Source organism: Vigna radiata, chromosome 5, assembly GCF_000741045.1.
Source record: "Vigna radiata var. radiata cultivar VC1973A chromosome 5, Vradiata_ver6, whole genome shotgun sequence".
Classification (NCBI taxonomy): domain Eukaryota; kingdom Viridiplantae; phylum Streptophyta; class Magnoliopsida; order Fabales; family Fabaceae; genus Vigna; species Vigna radiata.
The window spans coordinates 31530295-31553694 of NC_028355.1; the positions used below are offsets into that span (position 1 = coordinate 31530295).

General features: G+C 31.5%; 4 protein-coding genes and 1 long non-coding RNA gene across 5 annotated transcripts; 2 read left to right on the forward strand and 3 right to left on the reverse strand.

Moving 5' to 3' along the window:
* Window positions 1-1011: 1011 nt before the first annotated feature.
* On the reverse strand, window positions 1012-2037 carry LOC111241709. The gene is made up of 2 exons (XR_002668028.1): window positions 1749-2037; window positions 1012-1636 (listed from the first exon to the last, which is right to left on the reverse strand). It is a non-coding gene; the product is annotated as an uncharacterized LOC111241709 (long non-coding RNA).
* On the forward strand, window positions 1380-3839 carry LOC106762154 (rop guanine nucleotide exchange factor 12). Its single transcript, XM_014645899.2, has 7 exons — window positions 1380-1644; window positions 1820-1936; window positions 2080-2234; window positions 2338-2412; window positions 2516-2788; window positions 2888-3208; window positions 3450-3839. The coding sequence occupies exons 1-7, from the start codon at window positions 1380-1382 to the stop codon at window positions 3837-3839; spliced, it is 1596 nt and encodes a 531-aa protein (XP_014501385.1).
* Window positions 3840-4320: 481 nt separating this feature from the next.
* Window positions 4321-5434, reverse strand: LOC106762156 (photosystem I reaction center subunit VI-2, chloroplastic-like). The gene is made up of 3 exons (XM_014645901.2): window positions 5268-5434; window positions 4973-5099; window positions 4321-4686 (listed from the first exon to the last, which is right to left on the reverse strand). The coding sequence occupies exons 1-3, from the start codon at window positions 5393-5395 to the stop codon at window positions 4507-4509; spliced, it is 435 nt and encodes a 144-aa protein (XP_014501387.1). The 5' UTR covers window positions 5396-5434; the 3' UTR covers window positions 4321-4506.
* A 463-nt stretch (window positions 5435-5897) lies between these two features.
* On the forward strand, window positions 5898-6958 carry LOC106761014 (30S ribosomal protein S17, chloroplastic). Its single transcript, XM_014644483.2, has one exon. The coding sequence runs from the start codon at window positions 5975-5977 to the stop codon at window positions 6431-6433; it is 459 nt and encodes a 152-aa protein (XP_014499969.1). The 5' UTR covers window positions 5898-5974; the 3' UTR covers window positions 6434-6958.
* A 1016-nt stretch (window positions 6959-7974) lies between these two features.
* On the reverse strand, window positions 7975-13804 carry LOC106759966 (homeobox-leucine zipper protein GLABRA 2). Its single transcript, XM_014643374.2, has 11 exons — window positions 13536-13804; window positions 13123-13400; window positions 12163-12280; window positions 11838-12032; window positions 11355-11729; window positions 11145-11246; window positions 9955-10164; window positions 9395-9569; window positions 9025-9296; window positions 8846-8932; window positions 7975-8739 (listed from the first exon to the last, which is right to left on the reverse strand). The coding sequence occupies exons 1-11, from the start codon at window positions 13617-13619 to the stop codon at window positions 8359-8361; spliced, it is 2277 nt and encodes a 758-aa protein (XP_014498860.1). The 5' UTR covers window positions 13620-13804; the 3' UTR covers window positions 7975-8358.
* Window positions 13805-23400: the final 9596 nt, after the last annotated feature.

The window sequence follows — 23400 nt, forward strand, 5'->3', positions numbered from 1 at the left end:
ACTGAACCATTAAATTAAAATCAAACTAAACCAAATTGAACTAAATTAAATCAAACCAAACTAAGTTAAACTGAATTAAACCGAATCATTAAACTAAGTCAAACCAAACTGAACAAGTCAAATTGAACCGAATTCAACAAAACTAAACCGTTAAGTAATGGACTTTTAGCCATAACCAAAATAATTTAGTTTTATAACACCAAAAGCAAAATAATTTTGTACATGAACTAAAATCAAAACTCACCCATTTTATAAGAATTAATATATGTTTTTTTAGAGGGACTTAAAACCTGTTTAAAAAAATATCAAATTTCATTTTAAATAACTATTAGTATTTAAAACTCACTCTTCTAAGCTCGCATCATCTAAAATGTGTGGAAAAGGGCCAGAATGTGTTTATCCAGATCTAAAAAAGCAAAGGTCCATTTAATATTTTTCTAAAGAGTCAGTAACCTCAACATTTGTTTGTTGATTAGTTGAAACTCAAAATTAAAGAGATTAAAATTTCCATTAAGTCACTAGTCTATTGGTGGAGAGAGAAAAAAAAACATTATAGAAGAAAGGCCATTATGTGTATTAGGTTTTAACTACCTTCTTTAAACATTTATTAAGTTTGACCAACATATATTATTTTAATAATGTCTTACTATTCTGATAATTACATAGATAAAATTTTAAATAATTCAAAATCTAACAAAAGACATTACATTTTAATGTAACATGTTATGCCTAAAAATAAAGTGGTTTGAGGAAACATGAATTAATTGTAATGTTAAATGAAATTGGGCACACTCAGTCTATTTTAAAATAACTTTTAATATGAAATTTAGATTAATAAAATTTGATATTTGTAAAAAAGATAATAAAGACACAAGTTTAATTACCTAGTAAGAAGAATATGGAATTGACAGTGATTGTTAAAGAAAGGGATGTTATAATATTTGTGATTGGCTAAGCGTGCATGTCTGTCTTCCCTGGTCTTGAGCTATATTTGACGTTTAAATTAGAAGCTTAATCAAGAACCATCCAATTTCCCTTAAGCATTCCAGAGCAAAAGCTCCCAAAACAAAACAAAAATAATGCAAATTTTGTTTCTCTCACTCTTAAACCCATTACATTTCTTACAACATGCACCCCACGTTCAGAGAATCCAGCTCAAAAAAGAAAGGCTAACAAAAAAAAAAAGAACAAAAAAACAACCTCCACCCTTTTCTCAAACTCACCAACTCCAAAAAGAAAATACAACTCCTTTTCCATTCTTTGCCTTGGCTTCCCCTCTGCTAGTTTCCTTCTCTCCCTGCAGGTTCTGGGACACCCCATGTTTTGTTCCACCTTAAAGGTTAACCTTTTCTTGGAAATATAAAAAAAGAAGAGGAAACATGGTTCAAGCAGGAGAACAAGATCAGGAAGGTGGTGGCAGGACCAGATTGTTTAACTTCAAAGGGATATTTGAGGGCACTGGAAGGCATACCAAGAGCCTCAGCATTGACACTGCTACCCAATTGGAACCTACAGAGGATGGTGCAGCCTCTTCAAGAAGTCAAGGATCAAAGCCTCTTAATGATTTAGACAAGATTCCCAAACCAAGGACGCTAACCAAGGAGGAATTGGCAGCAAAGGAAGCCAAAGAGAAGATCTTGCAAGGTCAATGCCATTACTATCATTATTACTATTTAACAATATTTAACAATCACCTTATAATTCATAATCAACTCTCCTTTCATTTCAAAATGTCTAATATAACATACCAGCAAATTCTCTTCATCACTTTTATTGGATTTGTCTGAAAAGTTGACATTCATGGCTGGGATTAATTCAGAAATGGAACAGATGAAGGAAAGATTTGCCAAACTGCTGTTGGGTGAGGATATGTCCGGTGGTGGAAAGGGAGTTTCGTCTGCTTTGGCACTGTCAAACGCTTTTACAAACCTTGCTGGTAAGTTGACTTTTTTTTTTTTCAGTATTCTTTCTATACCGATTGACTTTTGTAATCAACAGATTTTGCAATATGACACTCCTTTCTTTGAGAGCTTCTTATCATGATATGTTCTGATAATTCTTATCTCACTGAAACTGCAGCTTCTATTTATGGTGAACAAAAACGGCTGGAACCAATGCCGGCAGAAAGGAAAGCAAAATGGAGAAAAGAAATTGATTGGCTTCTATCAGTCACAGATTACGTTGTTGAAATGGTTCCTTCACAACAAAAGTCCAAGGATGGTACAAATATGGAGGTAACCCTTTTTCTCTCTATTTCTATATAAATAGTATCTATGTTATTCTTTCTATCATCATAACTGCTATCTATATGATAGAACCGGGTTTTTCATTGGCTAGATTATGACGACACGACAAAGGACTGATCTTCACATGAATATCCCTGCCTTGCGCAAGCTTGATGCAATGCTTATTGTAAGATCATTAATCCTGATTATCTCTTGAGCTAAATGTGATAATTGTCTTGTAGGTTTAAATTGACTGTTAATTGTCCCGAGCAATCTCTGATAATGAACAGGAATGTCTGGATAACTTCAAAGATCAAACCGAGTTCTATTATGTGTCAAAAGATTCAGATGATTCAGATCCAGACTCAAAGAAAAAAAACGATGATAAGTGGTGGTTACCTACTCCTAAGGTTCCGGTAGACGGTCTATCTGATTCGGCTAGAAAATTTCTGCATTACCAGAAAGATTGTGTGAATCAAGTACTTAAAGCAGCCATGGCAATAAATGCCCAAATTTTATCAGAAATTGAGATCCCCGAAAGCTATATTGACTCCCTACCCAAGGTGATACAAAAAGAACCAACGAAAACTTATAGTTAGCACCTGGAGCAACATTGTAATGCATAAATCTATTTTCTTTTTTTCCTTTTTCTTCATTTACAGAATGGAAGAGCAAGTCTAGGCGACTCGATCTACAGGAGCATAACAGTTGAATTTTTTGATCCTGACCAGTTCCTGTCAACCATGGACTTATCATCAGAGCATAAAATTCTGAATCTCAAGAATAGAATTGAAGCATCCATAGTAATTTGGAAGCGGAAGATGAACCACAAAGATGGAAAATCTACTTGGGGTTCTGGAGTGAGTATCGAAAAAAGAGAACTATTTGAAGAGAGAGCAGAAACCATATTACTTCTCTTAAAGCACCGTTTCCCTGGCCTTCCTCAATCTTCACTGGATATAAGCAAAATCCAATACAACAAGGTAAGAGTATGTCCCTGAGTTTAGTTGTCCAATATCTGTACACTCTGGCTGATTAATAAAAAAAAATTGCACACACTCTACTTACAATGAACTGCCTAAGAGATTCGTTTGATCTTAAGATCTAGACACAACAACATATTTGGATTCCTTTTCAATTTTTGTTGGCAACGTTGGAGGGCCATTCAATATAATGATTTTATTGTGTTTAATTAAAACGATGGAGTATTTGTTATGTTCGCAGGATGTGGGGCAAGCTGTTCTAGAAAGCTATTCAAGAATATTGGAGAGTTTGGCCTTTACAGTTCTTTCAAGAATAGATGATGTACTCCAAGCAGATTTCCAAATTCAATGTCAAAATATATCAGCAGGAAAAAGCAGAAACTCAATTTCCAGGCCTCCTAAAGAAGAGATGGAGAAGGTTACCACTGAAGCACCTGGTTCAATGACACTATCAGATTTCATGGGTTGGGGCTCTGATCAAGAAGACTCAACGTTGAAGAAGGACCCCTCAGATGAATTATGCAAAGACGAGGATACAAAGCAACAAAAACTTGCTAATGTAGTGACCAGCAAGAAGATGTCATATCTTGAGACCTTGGGAGCCACGAGAAGCCCAACAGCACGACATTAAAAGTGCAATAGACTCATAAAGGCGTTTGTTGGATTGCTGATCAATTATTTCCATTTTACATAGGAATGGACGTACAAAATTAATGGCTTTGAAGCATGGTCAGAGATATGGCATCCTCACTATACGAAGGATTTGTAGTCTGGTAGCTACTGAGTCGTGGTTTTTTGACGATACCTAGCACAAATGTCATCCATGTTTGTCCCTCCCCGTGACCTATCATCAACTCACCGTTCCTTTCTGTGACTGTGACAGTGTTAATGTAGAGATCATCCTGTACTGATGTCACAGGCCAACGTGCGTAACATACAACATCTTCAAGTTTTGCTTTCTATAAATTAGACTCATCCCAAGCATATCGAGTATGTTAGTATAACATGGCCAATCGGCTTAACTCATAGCTTAACTCAAAACATCAATTGCATTAAAAGATCTTGAGTTTCACTACTACCGGTGAGGTGATCCCTTACTGTTAGGCCATCCATGAAAATAAATAAATAAATCATCATTACTATACAGCAAACACTATTTACTGGACCAGAAATAAACATGATTTAATAGAAGTAGGCTTTAGACTTTCTTAAACATTGTATGCAAGCAGAGATATACACGTTCAGTTCAAAAGAAGAAGGAGGAAAAGAAGCTAAACAAATGGAACTTGGAAACTAAATTAGATCTTGCCACGGGGACCTAGCTTTGGTGGAAGTTGTGGACCTTTCTTGATTGGTAGAATGTCACCTGAAGCAGTGGCACTGAAGTATGCCAGGGTGGAACCACCTCCCAGGATCAAAAACTTGAGCAACAATCCCCTCTTTGTGAATGGAGCCGCGAATGTCTCGAAGAACTTGCTCTGCAAATCCATATCAACGAGGGAGATATAAGTTTGAATTTTCAATGGAACTAAGTTGTGTAAGTGCATAAAAGCTTATTGTAGCCACTCCTAAACATATAAAGAGCTGAATGAAACCATCCACTATTGCTTTCAATGCCTTTGTCCTACACTGTTTCTTCGCTCAAACAATTACTTGTTCCCTTACTATTATGCAAATGCTTGACTTTTTCATACTTATTTCAACTGCCACCGAATGCATTTCCAGCTATCTCATTAATGAACAAATAGTAAAAAGAAACAAAACCTGAAGAGGGTTGTAGGGTGAAGGTGCATCGGATCCGTACAAGTCCCACTGGCCTGTAGTGTTGCCTAGATCCTCCAAATCAAAGTACACACTCTTGTCACCGTACTTTGCTACAACAGCACCACTCCTGAAAATGGTAGCATTCACGTGCAATTAAAATCTGCAGAAGCCTTCTTTTTCGTTTTCCAGAAAACACATAAAACGAAAAGGAAGACCCGTGCACATGCATATTTATTTATAATTCATAGTTTAGTAATCTTCTTCTACCAGAGTAATGATATTACAAATGGTTTACCTGAAATTCTTGGCTCTGAAACTCTTTTGAGAGGGCCTGAAAGTAAGCTTAGTTCCAGCAAGGGAAGATCCAGCAAGACCCTTCACAGTGGATGGTTGAACAACAGCCAAGCTTGCCAGAGAAGCCATTATGCTCTTTCTGCTTCACATACAGTGATTACATTGGTCTTCCTATCTTACAGAAATCTCATCAAATTGCCACGTCACCATCTCTATTTCCTTGTGCATACCATGGAAGTCTCATGACATGCCACGTGGTTCGAGATGGATAACCCTATCCTCCTAGATTTCTCTGTAACATGATAAATAACATAAGTTAAACACGCTATTCAAAAAATTGACGGTGAATTAATTAATTTAATTTTAAATAGTTAAAAATAAATAAAAACTATTATTAAGAGTTCAATTATTTATAAACTGGTATCCAGTTCAATTAAATTTAAGTAGATAATAAGAGGGTAATAAGAATTATGAAATAATTTCTTAACATGGATATATTTATAAGAAAAACATTTCTTTGGTTGTACATATAAACCAATTTTATTTTTTTTGTTTGCGAATAAGGTGTTAATTGTTTGGGCTTTAGGCCCATCTATATGTTGGGTTACAAGGAAGGAGATGTAAGAGAGAGGGAGAGTGATAAAGGAGATAAAACACGAAGTACAGAGAAAGAGTGTGCATACAGTGATAGGAAGAAACGGATAAGAAATGTGGCTTCTTCAGCTCCCTCCGAAGCTCTCAACCCCTTTTCTGAACGGTCATGCCCATGGCTCGAACCTTCTCACGAAACCCAATTCCGGCGTGGCTAGGCCCCAATGGGCACCGCCGTGTTCCGTCCCTCAAATAAAAGCGATGAAGACAATGCAGGGAAAGGTGGTGTGCTCCAGCAGCGATAAGACGGTGGCTGTGGAGGTGGTCAGGGTGGCCATTCACCCAAAGTACAAGAGGCGCTTCAGGAAGAAGAAGAAGTACCAGGCCCACGACCCAGATAACCAATTCAAAGTGGGCGACATCGTTCAGCTCCAGAAGACCAGGCCCATCAGCAAGACCAAGACTTTTCTAGCCCTCCCCGCTCCCCAACGGCGTTCCAACGAAACCTCTCAGCGGGAAGAGATTTTCATTGATTTCGAGTCTTTCGAGTCTTTCGGGTCCGAGTCTCAGTCCTAGACTCTCCTCAATTTCACTCTCTCACGCGTATTTTATCCAATCTTTTTTTTTTCCTCTTTCCGCTTTATGTGTTGTAATTTCCATGGTGCAACTCTTTCGTGTTAGTGCACTGTTTATATGTGCAATTCTTATCATTCTAACTACGGCTATCATATATAATCGTCTTTTGCTTTAATTGATTGCTCTTGCTCTATGGTAATTCGGAGGATTGGGAGAATTCGGGAAATTTTATTGTTTAATTCCATACAGCAATGAAATGAGAGTGAGACTTGCTGGGACTGGGAGTGGAGAAGTTGGTGCTAACGAAATCAGTTTGATATATGGTTTTTGTTAATTTTGTTATCGTGAGAACTTTTATCGTTTATGGATCCCTCTGAATGTTTGATGAAATGTCCCATTGGCTTTTGATCAATCTTCAATTCAAATGTGGCGTTATGGCAGTGTTGTTATCTTTGAGAATTTGTTGTGACAGAATGAAATGTTCGATTATGATTCTGATGGCCAAATATTCATAGTTGAGTTTAACTTCCCTCTTGAGCTCTGAATTTTCCCTTCCTCATTGTTTATCCAACTCATCGCTTGATCTCCAAGAAAGCAAGACTTTTTTTTTTATTACTTTTACACGCAGTACTGTAGTCAATAAGATGAAAGCTCTTAAATTGTTGCCATGTAAATACGTGGATCAAATCCAGTGATCTTGATAAGTTTTGATGTGGAAGTAGGATAAATTTGTGTATGTTGAATATCATACAAGTGATAAAGACTCGAACTTGATTGATGCTGTAATGTTTGTGTTAATATGGTTCTAAGTTCACCTGTAATTGGCTCACGGCGCAATGAAGGTCTTCTCTTCAATGATTTACCCCTCTCCTATTTATTCCGTACACTATAGTGATACAGGACTTGATTTTACTGCACTTTCTACAAGGTCATTCCTGGAGTTCGTCCATAGTTTGCAATTGTTTTAAGCTTTGGGACAAGAGCTTGAAAGGGGGAATTGCAAATTGGATGACTTGATGCTAATGGCAACCAAATTATGCATAAAGGTTTAGATAAAATATAATGGCACGTGCATGAGACGAAAGAGTGATGGATACTGACCTATAAAAAAGGATCTGGTTACTACATTGCCTCCATACTTTCTGGGACTCTGCTTGTTGCCATTTTTTGTGTGGAAGAATTCCCACATGTAAATTTAAGGGCTATTAACATTGCCAGCAATGCAGGTTGCATAAATTTATTTCTAGGTGAGAAGCAGCAAGCAAAAACATATTTTTCTTTTTCAAAATATTAATTATGTTTGCTGATCGAAGTAACGTTCTGAAGAACAACTATTTTTCTGAAGTTGAAACTCTTTACATTCTTTTTGTTCCGACGAGTCCTGTCTTTGAAATTTGGTTGGTTTTAAGTTTTACGAACCTATCTTAATCATCAAATGGATTTATCAACCAAACATCCACAGTTCTTCATGATTATAATTTGGGCTTCATCAAACAGTTACGTAAGTTTTCTTCCTACGGGAACATAAAGTAGAAATTGGGTGTAAATAACTTATCATTTCTCTTCCATTTCAAGAGGATAATTCGCAATCTGAGCCATCAAACCAAACCATGTAAGGCATGGATAATCAAATGGCTACAAAAAAAAAAAAGAAAACTGCATAAGGAATTAACAAATGATAATTCTATACACGCCATAGTTAAAATCTAAATTCTAAAAGCTTTTTGTCTCTCTTTCTACCTACAGAACTGCAGATACAGATATACATACTTGACCAAAGCCTCCTTGGTAATGGAATAACGAATAAAACAAACGCAAGCTATTTTTGCCAAACCGAATACTATCCAAAAAGGAAATAGAGAGCCTAAGATCATCACTGCTGATTATAGTCTATGACTCTCTATCAATTGATGATCTGATTTTGACTAGCCCTCTTCACATTGTAAGCATGTTCTGATATTTCTCAATGTACAAGATACAAGAGTGTTGACAGAGTCCACAGACTCCACTGTTAACTTGGCTGTGGGAGATGCATTAGTCAGGATCTGGAATGCCATTGTAAACAAAGATCCTCCTTCGGTATATTTCTCTTCCTGCCTTGAAGTAATCACCAATGGTCTTGACTCCAGGCCATCAGGAATTATAGAGAATCCCGAAGGCAGTATGGCAAGGTTGCTTGAATCACATCCTGTCATTACAGACTGAATACCACTAATGTCCACAGAAGCATATACCACCATTGACTCATAAGGATTTGTGCAGCTATCTTGTAGTATCCACACACTGTTTTCTTTCAATTTAATTGTCTGTGGAATAAATAATCCCATATGTCACTTAGCACCATAGTTTCATCTGAATGCAGTTTACATTTTCATTTCGTGAAGTATTGAAATTTGAACCGAAACAACTTACTTGAATGGTAACTACATTGCCTCGGTCTTGTCCTTTGGATAAATTTGCAATGGACTGCACTGTCCCACCACTTGACATGATATCCCACTTAGACAACATAGTATCAGAAAATTTAGCCAATCAATCAATTAACTAAAACTGACAAAAAAGATTAAGAAGGAAGAAGACAAGAGTGGTACCTCACTTCGGCGTGTTTCATCTCTCAAGAAATCAAACAGAACATTTTGTGAGACTGGCAACCACACAGAACAAACAGCGCACAGTATCAACCCAAGAGGTTCACCAGGATCGTTCAAATTCTTTCTAGAACTTATCCTTATGTCTTCCCCGTTTTTGCTTGTAACCTTAGTCCATGTGTGGAAGCTTGATGCGCCAATTGCATGACAGAAACTCCATGTCATTCTTTGTGCCAACTTCAAAATGCTTTTTCTCCCAGCCAATGTGGCAACACCTAAGTAACATTTTGTCATGCAGCGCTCTTTATTTGTATAGATGCTTCTTAGTAAAATAGTCTTAAACAAAGTAACTTGTTAGAAATTGATTACTCACCGGTTGAATCCTTCATGGGAACATTAGTTGCCATGAAAAAAACTAGACGCTCACATTGAAGTTGTAGAGTCGTAATCCAATGCCTTGCTCCAAAGGCTAGGCCACTGTTCACAATGGTACGATACAAGGAGTGAACTGCACTCTTCTGGCATTCCAAGTGCTCCACCCATATTACCTAAAGACAAAACAAAGATCAATACCTAGTCTACTCTCTATTACCTTTTTTACTTCAATAACTCCAAATCCACTTCACCAACTGTTCTTCTAACTAAATGTTTGATCACAAGACATCAACTGTCTTCCTTTATTTTATTAACTTATATATAACAACTTTATATATAGCTTTGCTTCATTCAAGTAATGATTATTGGTTACCACCGACGAAGTTCCTAATGGTACCACCTAGTTTCTGTACCCATATAGTTTATTTGATTTTCTCATTGACTAGTTTTTGCACCGACTATAATGCATTTCCTAAAAACAAAATATTGAGGTTGAAATTTTTATGGGTCCGAATGTAACACAAGTGTGAATCAATATATGACTTGACTTGTACATACTTTGCAGTGGCCATTGGACTTGTCCTCAATAATGCAACCGGAAGGGCGTTTTCTGCATTTCACGAGGGATGCGTCAATGTTGTCTTCTACTTTGTCTATGGATACATCGACGATTGCCCACTGCTCAGCACTCAACTGTTTGCAGAAACGGACAAAATAGACTTCTCTTGTGGGCACCATTGGAGTGAGCATTTGCATCTCAGCAAACATCTGCACCCAATATATACAAAATTAAGGTTTTGAGTTTTCTTGTCAAATTAAAACCTTAGTAGTAAGTACTGTGTAAAAGCTTCATTCGTGTCCACAACTTAGAACTTGGACAAGGTCATTATCGTCTTTCTCTGTTCATGCATTGTGGGGTACAAACAAGCTATAAAACACTGATTTATGTTCTATTTTTGTTGGCATTTAGCATAACTCTTTTCATAAAGGACACGTAAGAGAAAGAGACAGAGAAAGAGATTCCAGCTGGACACACATTGGAAAATGGCAACAGTTATGAATAGTAGTACATGAGTATATTATGTTACTATCATTTTAAAACCTTCTGCGACTTTGTCTCTACACTTTGCGTGATATAAATAAAGGTCGTGTTTTGAAAGGCGCCAAAAAAAAGTTGGCACTTTGAAACAGAAGAGCAGTGCATGAGCATGGGGTTATGAAACCGTAATTTCTGTGAGTGGAAAGCGTATGTTTACTCATGCAACACAAGCTTTTTACCTTAAACATTTATAACTTTAAGACAAAACGTTAAAATGCACGGAAGTAGCTCGAAAGCATCTTCTTCTCTTGTTTTCAATGGGTGGACGTGGACCACTGAGAAAATAAATTTCCATAACAATAAATCCACGTTTGAAGAGTTGTTTCTCGATTGAAACGGGAAATAAATTTTATTAAAAACATTTGGCTGAATGAAAACGATTGAGCGTGACAGCCTAAACTTTTTAATATTATATCAAACCTTTCACTAAGTAGGACCCGGTGAATTTAATATAATATAACATAGTTTGCAGGCACGTGGAACACGAGCAGCCGGTGTAGGTATGCAGTTCATCACTTTTTTACATTATTATCGCAATAAAATTCAGTGTGCAGTTTGTGGTACGGTGAATTTAGTGTTTGATGGGGGAAATTTAATTACTGACAGAAACCATGTAAGAAGAAAAACGGTAATAACATTTTCCTCTTACCAGTTGCACTGCACCATTCCTGTTAGGACCTTCTCCGTTGCATATAACATCAACTGTTGCTGCCTTAGATATCAAACATGGAAACATTTCTTTCCATTGATTCTGCAAGATTTTCACGATCGTAATATTCATATATATGGTTCTTCAAGATTATGTTTATGATTTAAAAAAACATATACATGCATATATAGGTATGTTATATATTCTTACCACATCTAGAAAACTTTGGACAAGCCGAGGGAGATCCACAAAAACAACTCCAGTGTCTCTTGAGGCTTCAATGGATCTCTTTGGCTTTCCACTGCTTGAATTTTCAACTGCAAACTCCTTCACATATTCGTCGTAGTTAAGTATTTCGCGACCAGTCTCGAAGCTACGTAGCCATAATGGTTCTCCCATGGTAGCCATCTTAATCAGTTCCTCCAATGCTTGGTTGACTATATCCATTATCCTTGAATTGTCGATTCCGAAAATTCCAGTGTAAAAATCCAAAGAGCTTCTATTCTCTTGGTCATGGCCAGAAGAACACGAAGGGGACGTTGACCCAGGTGCGTATTTCCCTAAAGCTGCTCGAAGCTTCTCTACCTACACAAACAGTACGTCTGATGAGTGAGAGTGTAAATCTTTTCAACGTTAGTTTTTCTTTATAATCAAGAAAATAGAGAAACTAACAACGTAAATTAACAAGTAAACCTCGGCTTTGAGTTTGGCATTTTCAATACGTAGTTGTTGTTCTTCGGTTGGCATGGCTCCATCTCTGCTTGTGGTGGCCACGCCGCAGGTGGGGCAACAAGCTTTGTTTATTGTCTCTCGTAAGGTTTTATTTTTCTCCTTTAGTTTCTCTATTTCTGACTTCAACAAAGAATTTTCATGACGCTCTTGTATTGCCTGCAAAAGCCAACGCATATGTATACATAATAAGCTAAAAAGGTACAGAAAAAATTACCAAAAACTGGATTAGAGTCAACGGAGTACCTGGGTTTGTGAGTAAGTGAATGAATTTAATTAAATTAATTACCTTTATTTGGGTTCGACGATTTTGGAACCAAAACTTGACTTGCCTTGGAGCAAGGCCTAATTGCTTGCTCAGTTGTTGCCTCTGCTTTTCATCAGGATGTGGTGACTCTTTGAAAAGCCTGTAAAACAACATTACATTCATGTCAGTTTTTCTCTTCACAACAAGCTTCACTTCTTTTATACGTACAGTTTTCCAACAAATACGGCTTAAAATAATCAAACAACAATGTAACACAAACACGAACACCCATTTTAAGGCCTAAGAAAAAGTGGCATATGATATCAAGGTGCTGATATAAATCTTTTATTTTGAAATATGAAATGATTTAGGAAGAATCAGCTTAAAAGCAGTTCAAAGCTAAGAATTTGAAGCTTTGTTTTTTTATCTTTTATAACCATATGATATTAATAATTTTATCATAAACCGTGGCCAGTAGTAGGGTACAAACTGAACAGCCATGCTTTAAAACCACTGATAACTCTCGCTTGCAAATCATTGCTTGGTTTCATAGGTGAAGCTAAATCAATGACTGATTACATCTAATGACACGAGCAAAGAAAACCGCTCCAAAGGGTTCTCAATTAAGAAACACTAACTATGGCTTTTGTCTCACTCTCTCTCGCTGGTAACAGTAATGATACGACGCCTATATATAGAAATATATGCAGGAGGAATGACAGAAACTCAGCAAAAGTGGAAGAAAATTTTGTATTTTCTTCCATTAATCAATGTCAATAATCCAAAATCAGCTCAACACGTTATATCACACTTTGTTGGGAACTGTAAAACCATCTAAAAAGACAGAAAATAAAGCCTTAAAATTTTGTATTTTTTAATGAATTTGAAAGAGTTTTCTGGGACAGAAGAGAGGGTGTGCTAATGATGTTTGCGAACTCAGGCTTTATGGTGCAGAGACGTGAAATAGTGAGATTATATTATTATTATATATATTATACTAACGCTTCCATTTCTCTGATCTGATCAGCAGTGTGCCTGTGATATTTCTTCCTCTTCTTCTTTTTCTTTCTGTCACCGTCAGCATCAGCATCAGCATCCTCATGTTCACCTTCTCCTTCAAAATCATCCTCTGATCTGGATCTCGTGGGGCCGGAATTCTCGCTGCTAATCTCTTCCAGCCTTTCACCTCCTCCACTTCCTTCTTCCCACTCCTCCACCTCCATGTTCGAAGTGGCAGCTTCGGCCTCCGCCGCCACACCGGCATGGCGAAAAATCCCAGCCTTGAATGCAGGAGGGGAGAGAGAGCCGTGAGAGAGATAAAAAAAAAAAAACACGAAAAACATGTGTGTGTGTATATATATATATATATATACATAACAGGAAAGAAAGAAAAACTGAGAATATATAGAATTTACAAGGCTGAGAGAGAGAGCTGGGGAGGCAAAGAAGTCTTTGGCGTGAGAAGTGGGTGGTGGATTGTTCGACATGTCAGCGCCCATTGGAGAAGAAGAAGAATGGAAGAAGAGATTAAAATGGTGGAGTTTGTGTTGTGTGGGAAAGAAGAGAGAAAGAGAGAAAGAGACGTAGCGAAGAATGGATTTAAGAATATAAAAACAAAGGAAGGAACTCGCTAAGGTTATTTAAATATATATATTATAGTCATTTATTGTATTTTATTTGTTCCTTATGCGAAATGTGGACTGAGAGAATACTGGTAGGATTGACTGTTAGATAAGATAAAGAGAAAGAGAAGAGACTCAACTAACTTAGACAGTTGAATTTAAGACTTCAACGGTATCTTTTTCTTAACTCTTTCCATTCTTTTTCTTTTTACTTTCACCACCTAAATAAAATAAATGGACCAGATAATTATAAGATAAGCCTTTTTTTATTATTTTTTTAAAATTAACTTTAACATATCCTGAAAAGGAATTTAAATAAAAGAATGTCTTTAGCATTCATTAAATGCTACAAGAAACCTTTTAAGTTTAAAACATTAAATTTAAATGATTTGCTTTTCGATCTTCAGACCCACCAGTGAATGTCTAAGGTTTTAACATTCTTAAATAATCAAATTATATGTCTTTTAATATTGTTAGCTTATTTAAAAATATATATATATATATATATATATATATATATATATATATATATATTTCTCTAATAGTAGTAAAAGTTTACTGAACAGATGAAATTTTAAACTAAATTATTAGTATATTTAATCTTTTAACTAAAAGAAAAAATAATATTATTCTCTATATGTAAAAGAAAATAGATATATTGAATTTTGATGTTGAATGTAGCGTTTGAATGAATTGAAGAATTAATGTTTTGTTTATATATATGTGGTTTTTGTTTGGATAGATATTTTTGAGATTTTTGGCTTAATTAACTTAGTTCTTGAATTGTTATCATTTGCATATATCATTTAGGGATTAGCTTAATTGCATGAGTGAGACTTAAGTTTTGATAAGCAAAGATTCATGCTTAAATTGATTTTTTGTTTTTCTAAGTTAATGTTACTCGAACGATCAATATGATGTTTGAGTGAGAAAAAAATAAAAAATATTTTAATTCAATCTTTTATTTATTAATTAATGTGCATTTTAAAGTATTATAATGTTTCCTCACTCCAATTATATTGTTCCATAAGTGATTAAGAATTTCAAATGAACTCTTAATTTGTAATAATTATCTTTGATCTTGTTGGCATGCGAATTCAAAACTTTTTAATATCACTAAAATCCTACGAGATAAAAAAACTCATAAAGAAAATCTCTTAACCACACGTTATGGATAAGTACATTTACTAGAAGACAAAAGTCTTTACATTAAACCTTAAAATTGGATAACAAAAAGTGAATGTTTATTGTTAATCCTAATATAACTTACTATTGGCACCTTTCTATTACACCACTCTTTGATTTTAATTAAAAAGGTTTAAAATTTAAAACTACCAAGTTCTGTATGTTAGAAATGAATTTTAAGTTTAACTCAACCTCACAAAATTGGTTTGTAGGATGAGGTTTGCATTCACTTATATACACTGAATTAACATTATTTTTAGTCGATGTGAAACTTTCAACACACTTTATTCACTCTGAGGTATATACATCTTGAACGTGAGATTAAACATTTAATGGATGGTTCGACAACAAACAATAAATATTGCTATGATAGGCTTTTTAACTATGGTTCTGATACCATGTTAAAATATTGATAAGAATGATTTTTATTTCATTTTACAAAATCTATATTTTCATTCTAACTTAAAAAAAATTAATATATTTTTATTTTAATTTTCTTTTCGAATGAATGTTATAAAAAAATCAGACAAATAGAATCTTATATATAAAAGAGTATACCTAACAAAGAGGCTTATGCTTTTATAACAACGAGTCAACTACATACGCTACAGAAAATAATTATAATTATGTTACGAATCATTATTAAGTGTCGTATTTATATTGGTTAAGTTGAATTTTATGAACTGCAAAATAAATAAAATTCACAACTTTAAATAACAGTTACAGTATTTACGCATTATTTAATATACCTGAATTGATGGTGGATTTTTTTAGATTAATATAATTATCTTAACTAAAGAATATTATTATTTTTTAATTTTTTAAATAGTGTTATTAGTTTATATTAAAATAAGAACATGTGAAATTGTGTAAATTATTTAAATATTTATATAAAAAATATAAAATACTTAATTTTAAAAAATATATTCATTTATTTTTTAAATTTAAAATTTAAGAATCAAAATATATAAAAAGGAATTTTAATCTAAGTTAAGATTATCCAAATAAAATATATTTTTTTTTATAAGATTTACATTCTATAAACTTACTTTTGCTGGTGTGTGTTAGTTGGAATTTGGTGACAAAGTACCATCATGATTTTCTTGCAAAAAATGCTCGAATTGGAATTTTTCGTCTTATTTTTCTCATGAATTGGTACAGGTTACTGTGTATAAAGAGTCATTACAACAAATGTTCTCACCTAAAAAGTATTATCATAATTTTCTTGCAAAAACATGTTCATCCTCATATGGAATTCTTTTTCTTGACATCCATTTGTACTGTTTTTTTTATATAGTGTAATTAACTGTTTTCTGTATTTATGATTTATTAATTAAAGAAAAATAATTATTTCAGACACCAAATTTTATTACATTCATTTTTTATACTACTATTTTTTATTTTTTATTTACTTTTTTAAAAGAATATAAAATTTTATATTTTTATGATTATTTTATTCTTATATTTTGTATCAAATGAATATAAAAGTATGTTGTAGTATTATTACTTTTTCAAAAATTACAACTTTTATCCAAATTTTATTGGAAGTCACCGTTTAATAATGTTATTTTACGAATTTTTTTTTTTTAAAAAAATCATTTTTACTCAAATATAAATTTATTCATTTGTATATTTGTGTGTGTAATGTAAGAATAAATTATGCAAAGTATTGGGCTTATATTAATTTTCTACTTTGCTTGCATCTTCTACTTTTGAATTGAAATAATTAAATAATTTATACGTAATAAAGAACTTATTTGTTAAGAAAATTATTGATGGTGAAGTTTTTTTCTTCTTTTTAACCGTTAATTTCGTTTTTTTTTATCTTTTTAGGAAATGAACCTTTGTGATTTGGTGAGTTCATAAATCAGACTCTTTCTCGTAATTATTACTCTTATTTTAAAGAAATTATATGTGCATGCTTGTAGTCTAAAATGCTGTTTTATTCTTTATTAATATACTTTACTAAAATAATAATATAGTAGCAATAAACTTATATGACTAATTTGTAATAAATATTTTTAAGATACAAGTTATATTTAGGTCGCGAGAAAAAAAAAAAGTAAAAACTATTTGATAAATTATTTTAAAAACATTAAATATTCAATATTAAAATAAAGATACAAAATTAATTAATGTTGATGAATAAAATAACGTTTGGTCTTAAATTTTTTTGACTAAAATATTTAATTACACCTTGTTTCTGTCCCATGATTTAATGACTATATACGGCTAAAGCATTTATTTCTTTTTCGTTGTACTGATTACTCTGGTGGATTAAAGTTACATTGTAAGAATTGATAAATCATTTTAATTGAGCTAAGCTGCCAGATTCTGGATAACAAACATATGGTATGATAGTATTTTAGAGGAAATTTTTGTATTTTTTATAATGGATTTATATGATAATCTTTTAAGAGAGATCAACCAGCAGAAACAACATTAGTAAAACAAATTTAATTTACACAACGATAAAATGGACACTACTTCAAACTTTTATGGAGAAGGAGTTTGAATTTGTGACTTATGATTTTATCATAATACATTGTTACATAAAATAAAAAAAGTAAACAAAAAAAACATAAACAAATAATATCTTAGAGAATAAATTTTAAATCTAACTTAATTTCATACTTTTGCACTTATTATATATATATATATATATATTATAAATTAATATTATTTATCTAATCGATGTAAGATTTCTAATTCATAATCTCATGTCGAAATGTAAACATCTCAAATGTAAAAATATAATGGATTAAATATGCTTTTAGTTTCTATACTTTATGGTGATTTTGGTTTTAGTTTCTCTTTCAAACTAAGGTACAATTTAGTCCTTCAACTTTATAAAACTTTTGTTTTAGTCATTTTTAACAAATTTTTTTAACTTTATTTGTTCTTTCAAGCACGTTTCATTATAGCGTTTGGATTATTTACACTGTTTGACACATTTTTGCTTCAATGTTAACTTAGAAACACGTTTGAAACAGCAAATGAAGTTAAAAAAATTTGGTAAAAAGGACTAAAACCAGAGTTTTCTAAAGTTGAAGGATTAAATTGTACCTTAATTTGAAAGAGAAACTAAAACCAAAATCGTCCCAAAATATAAAGACTAAAAACATATTTAACCCAAATATTATTAATACGTGGTTCGATAGCAATCCAATCAAAAACCAAATGTCATATAAATTTCATTAGGAAAGACTCTAACCATGGAATTGTTTTTAAGCCTAACTTTATAATTTTGTGTTTATTAATTTATTTTTTGGCATATTATTTGTTATTTCATTTAAAAATTAGTTTTAAAACATTTTCAGTGTAATAATTAGGTTTAAACCATTTAGTTGTCCCTATTTTTGGGAGGTTTTCTTATTTTGATCCCGTCTTATTCGAATCCCCAATTGAGTCCCTATAAGTGTTAATTTCAATCAATTAAGCTCCTGCCGTTAAATTTAGCTAACGAGATTAACTTTTTTGCATACAATTGGAAGGATGACATGTTAATTTCTGTAAACGACAGAAACTTAATTGATTGAAAACTTATAGGGACTCAACTGAGGATTCAAATAAGACCGAGATCAAAATAGGAAAACCTCCCGAAAATAAAAACAACTAAATTGTTTAAACCTAATAATTAATAAGACATTTCAGATAGTAAATTTGAATTAAAATTAATTTTTCAAAATTTTAACAGAATTTGTTTAAAACCCATACGGCCAACTACATGCCACAACGACCATTCTCATCTGAGTTGACAGTGAAAAAAAGCAAGAAATTTGAAAAGGACGAAAAGAAAAGAAAAAGTAAGAAAAAAGAAAATTGAAGATGTAATAAGGTACAGTGACAATAATGGAAAGGAAAAGGTTGTGTGTGGCATGCGAAGCGAGACGCGCGAGCAAGTCATGTTCATTTGTATTTATTCATAATTACGTAACTTTCTTTCTTATATATTTTTATTTACACAATTTTATTCTCTAATAAATAATATATTATTTACTTATTTAATTAATAAAATAAATAACCAAACAGTTTTTATTTAATTATTTAAATAATTTAACTTCGAAACAAAGTTATTCTTAATAGTAAATAAAAAGAGAAAATCTTGATATTCATAGTAAATAAAACTTATTATATGAATAACAAAGAGAAAAATAAACACTAGAGTCATCTTATGAGTTTTGATCTAAACACGATATTAATTTACTTTTAGATAGTTTTCGGTGAAACAAGAATAATTTATTTTATTTTAAAATGTAATTGTAATATAAGTGATAAGATTGTTAAAATGAATATAAATTTGAATAGAATTATAAAAGTGATTCTACCAGTTTTCTTTACTTTCTATTTTAAGTTTTTTTATATATTTTTCTTGACTTTTTCTTAACTCCTTAATTAAATTTTTGCGAGAATATTTTTTTTCTGAATTTATTAATAAATAAAAGAAATTAAAATACTAATTTACCCGTAATCAGTTTGTTCTATACAATTTCTCCTTTCTATATATGCAAGTTAATTTTATAGTAAATTTCTTAACATTTCTTTAATCATTAAGAATAAAAAACTATTTATTGCCAGAGTGTTAGGGTAATAACTTTTTTCTACACGTATATAAGTTAAGCATGTACACCATTGGTGTATAAAACGTATAATAATTACAAACTTATAAGAATTGAGGTGAAAGAAAAACCTTGTGCTAGGTTTATTTCATTACGGACAAAGAAATATTAGCTAAACATGTTATCATTTTACACAGTTCCAATAATTCAGTGTTCAATTATTTTAAAGTTAAGTAAAATGGATTTAATACAATTAAATCTACATTATTAAACACGGTATAATTAAGATATGTCAAAAATTAATTTTAATAATAAATTTATAATAAAAATGATTTGTTTGAATGAAAAAAGTTAGATAATTAATTTCTAAAAGTTGTAGTAATGGGTCTCGCATCTGTCGGATAAAAATATACTCACCACCTGATCCGCTATCTACCAGACACCCACTTAAAATACATATGTGGATATTCGCAAAAAATAAAAATAAAAAATATTTTATATTTTTTAAATAAAAATTTAAATAAAATTACAAAAAATAAATATAATATAATATAAATTAAATTAAATATAATTTAAAATTTAATTTTAATTAATTTTAATCTAATAAAATATAATTTTATTTAATTTTAATTAAATTTAATTAAAATATATATATAAGTTAATATTTTTATTTATTTTTTGGGGGTAACGGCTACCTGCGAGTCGGGTAGTATACTATCCACACCCGACTCGTTTAGAAGCGGATATTAAAATACCCACTACCCGTTACCCGCAGATAGTAAATATCCGCGAGTAGTAACTATCCGCCGCGAGTTTTACCTACGGATATCCGTGCCCGCGGATTTTTTTTGTCATCCCTAGGACAGACAAAGAAAGTAAAACAAGTGCTCGGAATCTCATATAACGATGAATAATTTTTTTTTCTTTTTAATAATAAGCAATGGAAATGTTAATGATATATTTTTCACTATTAGGTAAATTATGTAGGCATCTTATTAAATTTTAATTAGAAATATTTTTATTTAATAAAGAGAGTGTATAGTATAATCGTTCGATTAATAATAAACTAAGCGGTCAACAACCCTTTTGATTTCATGAGAGACGATCGGTGTATTGTATGACCGTCCCATTAGTCAAATATAGACAAAATTAACAACAAGAATAATTATATTAATTTTAAGTAAAATTATTATTCTTTGGACTTCAATTAGACTAATACTAATCAAAAACTTATCCTAAAATATATAAATACATATTTGATATTTGATATTCAAATAATTTGTTATTTTTACCACACATTTATTATTACAATACTTAGATAAATACTATCTTTAATATCATAATGCTTTCTATGAATAACATCTAACTCCACGGGAAAAATAAAAAAAAAAGAGAACGGAAGATAAAACCTTATCTTAAACTTTAAACTTAGAGACAGTTTATGAAAGAAAACATAACCTCGAAATATAAATCGAAAGAAGAAGCATTAAAATTTTATTAATAAGATTTGTTTGATGATGAAGTGTAGATTTTTATTCCATTTTCTGATGTGAATTTTGTTTGATTGTTGATGTGCAAGATGTGAAGCTTGTTTGCAGAATGTTGTGACAACGAAGGACAAAGATTATTGTCAGATACATCTGCAATATGACATTCCATAATTAAAGTTTTGGTGTCATGTGGGTTATGATTAAGTTTATCTACTATTCAAACATTATGTTTTATTTTCTCCTTTTATTTTTGGTGGTTGGGAACGGTAGATAACTTCGAAGCAATCACATGATTCCAGCTCAAACCTAATACAGAAAAACATTAATTGATTTGAGGTTACTTTCTCACATCTCTTTACTTTTTCTTCTTTTATTTTTTTCCATCACTAAAGAAAGCAAAAGCAGCAACCCTAAAACTCCCTCGGAAATAAATATTTTGCTTTCATTGTTTTCAAGTTTTTGTCATTTTCTTTCAGAAAACAAGCATTAAATATGCATGGAAGAAAACAATTAACACAGACAGAAAACAATTCATAGTTCTTACTTATACAAGTTAAATGTATTAATAAATTCAAAGGCAAGGTTTTAGCTGTTCGTAATTTCCAGCTCAAAAACATACATATAGTAATTTGCTGATAAATTCCAAGTCCTTCGTATTATTTGGATCTTCTTTCATATCTTTTCGTCTTCAAGCACCATACTTTTTAACAAATCAAACTGATAACAGATTCTTTTCATTATTTTAATTTGTATCATCTTGAAAGTTTTAAATGATTTACAAATAACATTAATTTATAATATATAAATACCTATAAACTTTGTTTTATATATTAATAAGATTGAATTAAATTTAAAATTTATTTTTTATTATGATATTAAATTTACGAGTTAGATTATTCTAACGAATATTTTGGATTATTTATTTGTTAGAAGTTTAAGTCTCACGTTAATTAGAAATTAAAAAATAAGCATATTTTTAAATAAGCATAATATAAAAATAAATATCAACTATTTTAAAGTTTTGAGTAGAAAGTGATGTCAATTTTTAAGAGATTAGATTCAGATTCTATTAATGTTTTATTTTATCTGTAAACTCTTCCCTCTATATACATAACATTATTAGTATTTAATCACATTTTTAATATTTATATATTTTGATATGAGAAAATATGTTAAAAACTTTAATTAAGTTAATTTATAATATATAAATAGATACAAATTTTATTTTATAATTTCATATGGTAAATTTTGAATTTAATTATTCTTAAAATCTCCTTCAAAAATAAATGGTGAATGACAACTTAAATTATTAATTATTTAATGTGAAGTTAATATAAGTATTTGATAATATAAATAATCTATAAAGTTAAATTAACATATAAAAAACTTTAAAAACAAAAAAATCAACGAACGGTATCAATTTCTAATGGTCCTATAACTCTTTCCACTATGCAATAACCTTGAAATCTAAGTGTTTGAAAGATGAATTAATGGTATGAATTTGTAATGATCCTATAACTCCTTCCACTATGCAAGAGTCTATGTCACTGAATTAAAGACTTGATGAGTATCTTCCTATAACCAACTGACATGACCTAAGAATAGCATAGCAACATATTAGAAGTTTCTAACAACCAAGCTAATCAGCTTTTAAATTCATCACGGCACGTAATTCATGGAATTGACCAGTCACTTATAACACAAACTAAAACTAATACATAGTGATATAAATTCGATTTAACGTTTAGATTGAGTCAAACAAAAAATATGTAATGACAGTTAAAAAATAACATATAATGAAGTCCTTTAGACAGAAAAAAAAAAAGACCTCCTTGAAGACAGTTAGCTATGAAGAGTAGATGAAATAGAAGGTGATGGAACTTAAATGAAAAAGCTAACATGGAACAACAGTGTCACACATATGCATGCATTCAAAAAGGAAATCATCGCACACATTTTTTTCCTTTCTACGCTTTTTCATGAAAGGTTACGTTAATACTTACTAACTGGTAGATTAATAAGATGAATTCAGACTCACTAGTACCAAATATTTAGATTTGTTTTAGTACCATTCTAAAAAACTTCTTATTTATTGAGATATCTTATCTTTATATAAATTTATGTTCATCTCTTGTTTTAACTGATGATGTAAAATTTTATTTATACCTAATAATATATATAACTAAACATTAATAATGACTCGCAATCCGAAAAGATCAAGACTAATTAAACATTATTATCTTTCTACAGGAGAAAAAATATTTGTAATCTTTTAGCAAGTAATAATAAAGTAAGACATAAATTGTTTCGTTTCAATCCTTCTTATAAAGAAGAAAGAAGGATTTCAAATTATTTAAAAAATAATCAAATCATATGTAAAGATCATTGTCATTTTACACATCCTGCTATTTTTCACGATACTAC

Coding starts and splice junctions, on each gene's coding strand:
- LOC106762156 (XM_014645901.2), bottom strand. CDS start 5,395: ATGGCTTCTCTGGCAAGCTTGGCTGTTGTTCAACCATCCACTGTGAAG. Junction 5,100..5,267: donor TTCAGAGCCAAGAATTTCAG/GTAAACCATTTG, acceptor TACCATTTTCAG/GAGTGGTGCTGTTGTAGCAA. Junction 4,687..4,972: donor CACCCTACAACCCTCTTCAG/GTTTTGTTTCTT, acceptor ATGGATTTGCAG/AGCAAGTTCTTCGAGACATT.
- LOC106762154 (XM_014645899.2), top strand. CDS start 1,380: ATGGTTCAAGCAGGAGAACAAGATCAGGAAGGTGGTGGCAGGACCAGA. Junction 2,413..2,515: donor AGCTTGATGCAATGCTTATT/GTAAGATCATTA, acceptor GATAATGAACAG/GAATGTCTGGATAACTTCAA. Junction 3,209..3,449: donor GCAAAATCCAATACAACAAG/GTAAGAGTATGT, acceptor TTATGTTCGCAG/GATGTGGGGCAAGCTGTTCT.
- LOC106761014 (XM_014644483.2), top strand. CDS start 5,975: ATGTGGCTTCTTCAGCTCCCTCCGAAGCTCTCAACCCCTTTTCTGAAC.
- LOC106759966 (XM_014643374.2), bottom strand. CDS start 13,619: ATGGGCGCTGACATGTCGAACAATCCACCACCCACTTCTCACGCCAAA. Junction 12,281..13,122: donor CAGATCAGAGAAATGGAAGC/GTTAGTATAATA, acceptor GTTGTTTTACAG/GCTTTTCAAAGAGTCACCAC. Junction 12,033..12,162: donor ATCGTCGAACCCAAATAAAG/GTAATTAATTTA, acceptor TGGCTTTTGCAG/GCAATACAAGAGCGTCATGA.